The 9271-nt window shown below is 44.8% G+C and overlaps 1 protein-coding gene across 6 annotated transcripts; it reads left to right on the top strand.

Annotated features, from left to right (window-relative positions):
• Window positions 1–2531: 2531 nt before the first annotated feature.
• Window positions 2532–8868, top strand: LETMD1 (LETM1 domain containing 1). Of its 6 annotated transcripts, XM_069092542.1 has the most exons (10): window positions 2541–2712; window positions 2823–2944; window positions 3293–3444; window positions 4312–4427; window positions 5063–5145; window positions 5942–6128; window positions 6283–6384; window positions 6494–6646; window positions 7091–7187; window positions 7686–8868. In XM_069092542.1, the coding sequence occupies exons 2-10, from the start codon at window positions 2823–2825 to the stop codon at window positions 7754–7756; spliced, it is 1083 nt and encodes a 360-aa protein (XP_068948643.1). In that variant the 5' UTR covers window positions 2541–2712; the 3' UTR covers window positions 7757–8868. The 6 variants fall into 6 exon arrangements, with proteins under 6 accessions (XP_068948647.1, XP_068948646.1, XP_068948645.1 ...); XM_069092541.1 differs by having other exon boundaries at window positions 2542–2944; XM_069092544.1 differs by lacking the exon at window positions 6494–6646 and having other exon boundaries at window positions 2538–2944.
• The last annotated feature ends 403 nt before the right edge of the window (window positions 8869–9271 follow it).

Genomic DNA, 9271 nt, shown 5'->3' with positions numbered 1-9271 from the left:
AACCTATTTTCCCCAGAGATTAGAAAGAAAAGAAGCCATAGAATTCTCCTGGTATTCCTTTGAGGGTTAGGTTGGAAAACATCCCCAAAGCAAGCCAGTAGACTCACTTCACTCCCTGTGTTAAGTAAGCAATTGTTGACAGTGACAAACCATTAACTCTCTCCCACATCCTTCGGAAGAGTGTAGGAAAGTATTAGCTATGTTGGGGCAAGAGTAAATACTCCCCATTATCTCGGAGGATAGTCTGACCTTGTTAAGGAACTAAAACTCTTAAGTCTTTTTTTATATAAAGGATCACAAAATATAGTCTCCCCTATCCATCATGTCTCTCCCCAGTGTGCTGATTTTTTTTTTACAGGTAGGTGTAGGACCTTATTTACATTTTAATTACAGCAAATTACATTTTAAATGTAAGGTTACATTTAATCTTATCACTTCTGGTTTACCATTTCAGCCTGGCAAGACCTTTGGGGATCCTAATTCCATCTCCTAGCTGGTGACACAGAAAGATCATGGATTTAGAGTCAGAGGTTTTTGTTTCTGTTTTTAAGAGCCAGAGGTTTTGTACATGTAGGAACAAGTCAGTTACTCGGAAGCTGTATGACTTTGGTGGCCTTAGTTTCTTCCTCTGTAAAGCAAAAGGCTTGGGCTAGATGACCTTTTGATTCTAATTAGGGGTCATCTGGCTATCTCCAGTCCTAACCTTTATCTTGCCGCTGAACCTTCCTCCGCCCAACTCTCCTTCCTCTTCCTTCGACAACATAGAATACCCTTACTCGTGGGTGCTCGGTCCAAAGGAATGTAAATTTTGATGACGGAAACCTAGGAGATATCTTGGGGATTACTAGCTAGATTTCTTTCTTAAAGCCCATTCCTTAAACCCAGTTCACTCAGGCTCTCATTTGGTCAACAATAGGTCCCAACCCAAGCCCACTTAGTGTTCTTCTTTTGGAGCTAATGTAAATATTCAGAATTAATGTAAATACTAATTGCTTCTGTTTTGGCCAGAAACCCTGAGGGTCTTCCCCTCCCAGACTGGTAAAAAGTGCCATTCCTGAGCTGCATTTCTTACCTAACCTTAATCACTGAATGGATGGATGTTTCCTCAGTCAAAGTGAGAACCCAGAAAGACCTTACCTTAAAAAAGCCAAGGTCTCCCACTGCATCCAGGGCCACCTCCAGTTGTCCTGATCTGTATCTCTCCACTGGACCCAGATGGTTCCAGAGGAGAAAGTGAGGCTGGTGACTGTGCACAGCCCTCCCTCACTTAAATCCAATTCACTCGCAAATCATGGTATCATCTTCCTGATGCCAATGTCCTCTTCCAGAAGGAAGAACAAAGAGCCACAGGGGTCATCTCCAAATTAGGGGTCATTCTCAAGGTCAGAGAGGCAAACTCCCCATAGTGTATCAATCATTGCCTTCCAGGCACAGAATCCTGCCTTTGTCACATCCAGCCTGTGTGGGGGACCTTGGGCCCCCCCTTAGCCTCTCAGTGCTCCCTGAGAGAAGGTGCTGATCTGTATTGGTAGAAAGAGGGAGTTCCCTGTGCTAGTGAAATCACAGATCCTTGTTATGGGTGGGAAAAAAAATAGGTGCTCTGAAAACACAAATGACAATTTAATATTATAATTATATATAATAAATATAGTATAGTATAATAATATGTAATATAATATAATAATATATAACATATGATATGATAAAATAACATAACATAATATAATGTAATGTAATATAATATAACATAACATAACATAACATAATATAATATAATAATAGAGTCAGAAGGAGACGTTGGAGGTCTTCTAGTTCAGGAGTTTGTTAACTTTGCTTGTGTCCTGGATCTTTTGGGTGTGCTTTCCTTCTCAGAAAGATGTGAAATGTATAAAATACATATATGTTTACTGGCTAATGTAGGATCACAAAGTAAACCAATTTTACTGAAATAACAATATCTTTAAAAAGTTTATAGGCCTCAGCTTATCTGGTCTAATCTATGTTCTCCCTCTTCATTGTACAGTGGGGGAAAGTGAGGCCTAAAGTGAGACAGGGACTTGTGCAAGGAAAAAAATTTTTTTTATAAAGCTCCTACTATGTGCCAGGCATTTCACAAATATTATCACGAATATTTCATAAATAATTCACAAGTGCTTCACAAATATCAAGCTTTAGCCTCACAAGTGCTAGTATTATCCCCATTTTACAGTTAGGAGAACTGAGGTTTTTTTTTTTTTTTAGTGGCTTGCCCAGGGTGCCACAGCTAGGAAGTGAGTGAGGCTGAATTTGAACTCAGGTCTTCTTGACTTCAAGCCCAGTGCTCTATCTAAGCTACACTTATCACAAGCCAGGGTCCTGGCCAGGGCTAGAGCGTGAATAGGCCTCCAGCTCCTCATCTTCCCCGCAGAGCCTAGTGAGTCCGCTAGGGGTCACCAGGGAGCGCCCCGGGCCCGAATTACTGGCAGCTTCCATGTTGGAACCGGGCGGCTTCCGAAGGTGCTGCCCTAGGGACTTCAAGGTCGACGATTGCGCTTGCGCGCCTGCCTGCGGAAACGCGGAAGCACTTCCGAAAGACTATTTTCCCCACCCTCACTCCCAGCCCGGGGGCGCCCCGACGAGACTCAGCCTTGACTCGCTCGAGGCTCTAGCTTTTCCGATCTCCTTCCGTGGACTAGAGCCAAGCGGGTTAAAGGAACAGTGCCGGGAGAGCTGGTGGGAACCAAACTTTCACGGGAGGCGCGTGCGCAAATGGACTCGCGACCTCTCAGTGACCTTCGACCCCACTTTTCTCTTTTCTCTTTTCTCCCTCCCGCTGTGTTAAGATGGCGCTGTCCAGGGTGTACTGGAGACGTGTCTCTCTGCGTGGTGCGGCCGTTACCCCGGGACCCCTCTTCTCCCTGCGGCCGCAGCCTGGGCGCCGGAGCCCGGCCTGGGGGCCTCCTAGGTGAGGGACTTGAAGGGCGTCGGGTCCCGGGCCTGTCACTCCAGGCCCAGCTTCGGGCAGTGCCTGGACTCTCCCTCCCTCCCTAGCTCCCCAAGATCTCTCTCCTTCCCTGGCGCGGTCTCTCCGCTCCCGGGTGGTCAGCGCCCTTCCCTTCCCCAGCCTCCCTCACAGTGGGGGGTCCTCCCTTAGCGCGCCACCTGCTCCCGGGGACCCCGCACCGGGCCCCGCTCTCCTCCCCTCTCTGATAGCACCTCTGCTTGGTTCTCAGTCTCCTCTGGCCCTGACCTCCCTTCTCGTGGGTCTGGGGACCCAGGGGGCTAAGAGGGGCCTGTGGTCTCTCCCCCGCAGACCTTCCAGGCTCCACCTCTCCCCAAAGGTAGACGTGAAGAGCATTGTCTCTTCTTTTGTGGCCAAGACCAAGGTGGTCAGGGAGAAATATAACCTCTTCTTGGAGCGCCGCTTTCCCCGCTTCTATGTCCTGTATTCAGCCTTCATGAAAGGTAAAAACAAGGCACGAGTGGAAGTCGTTTGGCCGCGGCAGAGGGCCAGCCACAGGTTGGATCCTGGAAGTAGGAGCTTGGGACGTTATCGGTCCAGCAGCAGAGTCTGCTGCTGGGCAGTGAACGCTGCCCGAGGAGAGCCCTCCGGGGAGCAGAGGCGCCCAGCCGCAACCGCAGAAGTGGGCCCGTTCCATCTCACTTACCACCCATTGTATCAGGCTCCCTGTAACAGGTGGAATGGCATTCTTCAGCAACATAAACAAGGCAGCTCTGTGCCTTGTCTGCTGACAGAACACAGATGTCTCCTTGTCCAACTTCCTCTGGGGTCCGAAGTTGGTCCACAAGTAATTTAGGACTCAAGGTGCTCAGCACTGTTGTGGGTGGAAAGTAATTACCTAGAGGTGATCCCTTCAGTAAAGCACAACAGGAAATGATCTAGGCACAGTCAACAGAAATATATGACTGTGGGAGAGGGGAATCGGAGACTGGTATTGGGAAAATGAGAGTGGGGTGGTGGTCATGGGTCATGATTTAAATTATGTTAATACACATGTAATATGTTATGTTACATATAAACACACATGTATGTTTATACATAGCTTATTAGACAAAAAGCAAGGAAGCTATCCCAAGACATGGTGCAAAAATCAGAAGTTTAGTTTGAGGGAAAGGAGGGTGAAAAGTAAAGGATTAGAGCAGAGATTTAGAGCAGTCTTAAAAGATGTTTCAATGATACTTAATAAACGCTTGTTTTTTTAATATAGGATGAATAGGGTGATTAAGGGTAAATATATATGTAAAGTGGGGGCTGATAGGATTCCAACTTGGATATAACTTTGTGGTCTGTGCTCTTTTTTAATGAGGCAGGATTTCAGATGCTTTTGGCTGATGCAAAAAAGGCTAGAAGAATAAAGGCATTTATGTCCCAGAAAAAATTAATGTTTCACCAGCTTTCATACCGGGACATGGAACATTTGAGACAGGTAGGGGCCAAAGAATTATACTGCATGGGGAAATTCAACACAATTTTCTTTAAAGAACAAATCAGATGATTTCTTTTCTTTTCTATTTCATTCATGTTATTGGCTATAAGACCAGAAGTTTGTCATTCTTGTTCAGATGAGGATGTTCAATAGGTGTGGACTGAGTCAGAATTGTTATTTTTTAGAGCAAATCTCCCTGGAGTTTTAGAACCTTTTTTTTCTTTTTGGAGGGGGAAGGGTGGGACAGTTGGGGTTAAGTGGCTTGCTCAAGGTCACAGGGCTAGTAAAGTGTTAAGTGTCTGAGGCTGTATTTGAACTCAGGTCCTCCTGACTCCAGGGCCAATGCTCTCTATTCACTGCACTACCTAGCCGCCTTTATAGAAGGAACTTCGATATTTAAAAAGTAAATATTAAAATCCAAATGGGTTGCTGAACATTCAAAGCAAAAGAAGACACCAACTAGTGCTTAGCCTTGAAGCAAAAGTTGAGGAACATCCACTGAGATGGTTTAAGAAGGCATCTCTGATGCCTTTCTGGGAAGTGAGAGAAGTCCATTCTTCATTGGGATGGGGGAGGCCCATTGTAGGAAGGCACTTCCTATTCTGAAATAGTAGCTGTGTTTACTTTCTGCTCAGTTTCGACGAGATGTCACCAAGTGTCTTTTCCTGGGCATCATTTCCATCCCACCCTTTGCCAACTACCTGGTCTTCCTGCTGATGTGAGTATAGACTTAAGGTTTCTAAGCCTTAGCATTTTTAGAGAGATCATAGGATGATAGGTTTAGTACTGGAAGGGACTTTGATATACTCCACAATTTCCTAATGAAAAACTTTTAAAAGCATTTCATTTCTGAACCTTGGTGGATCTTATCTGAGTAGCCATTTCAGATTTCATTCTTCCTGAAGGCCACCTCAGCTCCTCAGGCAGCCCCTGAAAGAACAAGACAATTGGGGTTGGATGGGGTGGGTCTGCACTTCTGTGGCAGCAGCTTGACTCTGTTCTGGAGGCAGTGGCCTAATCATAAAGAGGCAGAGCAATGGGGGCCCCTCCCCTCCCCACCGAAAACACTATACATAGGTTGGCACATTTATTTTGTCATTGTCCTTTTTAATCAGATGCCATTGTAAATGATGAAGAACATACATAGAGATGAATGACTATCAAACAGAAGCACAACCAGCAGTTCTTTCCCTGCTGTGTCCACAATCATGGTTCTAAAGGTTGTCACCTCAGCTCTCATGTGCAGTACCAATCACCATTTGTAACTCTGGCTCCATGTTTTTTACCTCGGTTCAAAAAAATCCACTTCATTTGTTTGCTGCATGTCAAGTCTAACAATCTACTACTCTTGAAATTTTACTTCAATGTATTTTTTATTCCTTAGTCAGAAACTCATCTAGAAGAGAACAGAGCAGTGAAGAGAAATGAAGTCTCTGTTCCCTTTTCCTAACATCAGTGTCTTCTGAAAGCTTTCATTTCTGACAAGCTAATGCTGACAAGTACTTTTCCTTTAGGTACTTGTACCCACGGCAGCTGCTGATCCAGCATTTCTGGACCTCGAAGCAGCAGATGGAGTTCTTGGACATTTACCACGCTCGACGAAAGCAGTCCCATCCAGAGATCCTCAACTGCTTGGAAAAGGCCATCCCTTTGATCTCAAATGCGGCTCTCCAGCAGCACTTTACCTATCTGTGCACTAAGGTACCTTTACTAGGAGCAAACTCCCAGAATTTCCCTGCAAACAGAGCAGATAGATAGTGGTGCCAGATGGAGGACTGTCACTGAGGGTCCCATTTCTCTCCTCCCAGATACAGTGCTAAGAGTTTAATTATCACCAGTCTCTTGCTTTTGCAAGGTCCAGAGTGGTGCTCACCCAAGTATAAATGATATGCTGCTTTTGAAGAAGTGTTTTTCTACCTATCCCCTGGACATAGCACATCTTTCGGTTCCACACATGGTAAGTCCTTTGGCTCTTCTTCCCTCCCAGTCCCTACTGACCTTGAGCCTCCCTTCCTGATTGGTAGAATAGTATGTGAACCCTGTCCTTGTGTGCTGCCATGTCACAGAAAGCCTTGAGTCGGGCCATGATTCTCACACCGCACCTACCCTCTCTTTTGCTGAGATACCGTCTGAATAAACACACCACTGTGCTTCACCAGCTAGACAAAGCTTTGAAAAGACTGGGGACTGGCCAGCTGACTGCTCAGGAAGTAAAATCGGTGAGAGCTTGGTTTTAGTGATAACCCTAAGCCATGGGGAGCTCCATGATCACAACCGTGCTTGAGTAGCCCTTTATTCCTTGTTCTTATCCCTCCTAGAACCTTTAGTTATCCATTCAGTTTCTTAGTGACTACATGTAGAAACTGGGCACGGCATTTTGAGTACGTTTTTTTCTCCCGTCTGAAACTCCAAATCTAAAGACAATATACTATAATAGCTCCAGGGTTCAGATTTTCCTTTGTTTTTCCTCTTACTGGCTTTCCCCTGCTCATTGGCTCCTCTACCAGCATGTGAGAAACTCGAACCAGACTAAATTGCTCTGGTAAAAGGTGTGTTGTAGAGAAATTCTAACTTACTAAAAAGGATTGATCACCCATTTCCATTATCCAAGCTTTTCCTTTCCCTGCGACTACTGAGAAACCCTTCTTTGGGTGTATGTTTAGGCTTGTTATCTCCGTGGCCTGGATTCCACTCACCTTGGTGAAGACTGGTGCCGAATTTGGCTGGAAGAATGGCTACAGCTTTCCTGTAGCCTGAAAAGTAAGATTTACATCCCTGTTATTTACTCTGCTGTTGAGAACTGTGATCTCTACCTCCCTTGCCTGGGGTCTTCTGGGGACTCTGAGCCCTGAATCATCCCAGGGGAACTCAGGTCTGGTTACTTTCTTGGCTCTTGAGTATCAGGTGGTAAGCCGAAAAATCTCCCTTGTTAGACAGGAAATGTCCCTAGAGTCAGCTGCTGGATTCAGGAGCCAGCAGAATCCCGAGAGATGAATGTTTTAATAACACATTAATTTCACTGAAACTTCTACTTATCTCATATTAAATTAAGAGACTGAAGACAGTGCATGGTGGGAAAACCTAGGATAAGAGTGGGTGGAACTCCTGGGACACTAACCTTTCAAACTAGTGGTATTTGTCACCCTATTTCTGGTCTCTGACATCAATTTGTGTCCATCAACCAACCTCATAGCCTTTTCCCTCCACACCCGGGAAAGCTGGGTCTACTTTCTGTAGGACTAACACTGGTGTTTTCAGATGCTGAGATGTCCCTTTTGCTGCATGCTGTGGTCTTACTTTCCACCAACTACTCTGGGACAAGGCATTGACGGAACTGCCAGGAAGGATGAGATTGCCTAGTTCTACCCTTTCTGGAGATGCAGCCTGGGACCATGCAGCACCCATCAGCCACAGACCCACAGAGAGGAACAAATGCTGCAGGCCTGGCAGGGTGGTACCTGAAGTAGGAGGAACTGAACGTCCATTCATATGGCTCAACCCCGTGGGGTCTGTCCCCACACAATCAGTATTGGCTTATCTGGTAGCAGCCCAGTGCACTGGAGCCCCGTTTGTGATTGTAATCGAGTTCAGGTCCTAGGAAGACTCAGCCAGTTTCATATTTATTAAGGCCCTATCTGCTGCTATGTTCTTTCTGACTGGTTTTCCATTGAACTGAATGCTTGGACTGGACAGGAAACAAAGCTACTTAAACTTAGGCACTTGATGCCCAGAATATTCTTCTATCCCTCTCTCAAGTTGCCAGGGAAGAACATTCTTTTTCCTTACTCCTTTCTAAGTTTAGCTCTTACAGGCGATCCTTTTCTTGGGTAGATGTCTCCCCTGTCCTGCCCTCGGCCCTCACGCGTTTACACTTTCACCTACCTTGTCTTAATTTCTGGGCTATAGCACCTGTGGGTCTTAAGATTCCTGGCTCCTTCCACTGTGTTGTCAATATCCACCCATCACTGTCAGTGTTTGGGCCATGGATAACACCAGGAAAATACCAGTTAGTGCCTGGCTCAATGAATCCATCCATGGGAAGGTCTGTACCCAAGATACTGTGAATTGGATTTAGTTTTGTATGTGTACATGTCAGTGATTTGTAAGTTACAGTAAGTGCATGAACCAACATGTTCAACCACAAGTAAAGATTTAATTAAATTAATGGCTACAAATTCCTTAAATGTTCTAATCATTTTATAATAGAGACTGCCTTGTCATAAGTTCTGTGACTTAAAAGATGTATAAATTATGGAAAAAGAACTAGACTAAAATTTTTTTTAAATAAAATATTTTTCAGGGTCCTGATTGTAGATAGAGGGTTTCCTGTATAAATCTGTAGAACTGGCAGCTGGACAAAGATCCCAAGATATGTGTCAAATAAGAAAGACAATAGTATTTGATGCTCTAATAGAATAAAGGGTTTTTCCCTTGTAAATTATTGCTGGTCTTGACATTAACTCTTTAATTCTTATAGACTTCTACACAGCTTCAGGAAAGGTGTTCCTTTCCCCCGAAAATAACAGAGTTGAATTTTGCCAGGGAAAAGCATCACACAACACTCTTCTGAACATTTGTTTAATTTTACATTTAAATATTTTCTTTAAATACAGCATTATCACAATGTAAAGAACCTAAAAGTTCTTCTTCCCCCTGCCCCCCCCCCCCCCCAATGCAAAGAACCAGACAAGCTGCTTTGGATTCACATTGAAAATACTACCTGCATACAGTGGGGAAATTGGAAAAGAATCATTGGGGGGTGGGGGAGTTGTAAAGTCACTTCTCCAAAACAGGTAAAGACAGAGCCCAGAGGAAGCCATCTGCTTCTGTAGTCAGTGAGTGAC

The sequence above is a fragment of the Petaurus breviceps genome, unplaced genomic scaffold (genome assembly GCF_028583685.1).
Source record: "Petaurus breviceps papuanus isolate PSGF00001 unplaced genomic scaffold, PetGlider_PUasm1.0 191, whole genome shotgun sequence".
Taxonomy (NCBI): domain Eukaryota; kingdom Metazoa; phylum Chordata; class Mammalia; order Diprotodontia; family Petauridae; genus Petaurus; species Petaurus breviceps.
This window is presented reverse-complemented; position numbering and strand designations above follow the sequence as displayed.

Bases quoted from the DNA above. Each gene is read 5' to 3' on its own strand.
- LETMD1 (XM_069092542.1), top strand. From the start codon at position 2,823: ATGGCGCTGTCCAGGGTGTACTGGAGACGTGTCTCTCTGCGTGGTGCG. The intron at 3,445-4,311 runs GTAAAAACAAGG...TTAATGAGGCAG, and splicing joins GTATTCAGCCTTCATGAAAG to GATTTCAGATGCTTTTGGCT. The intron at 7,188-7,685 runs GTAAGATTTACA...TGGTGTTTTCAG, and splicing joins GCTTTCCTGTAGCCTGAAAA to ATGCTGAGATGTCCCTTTTG.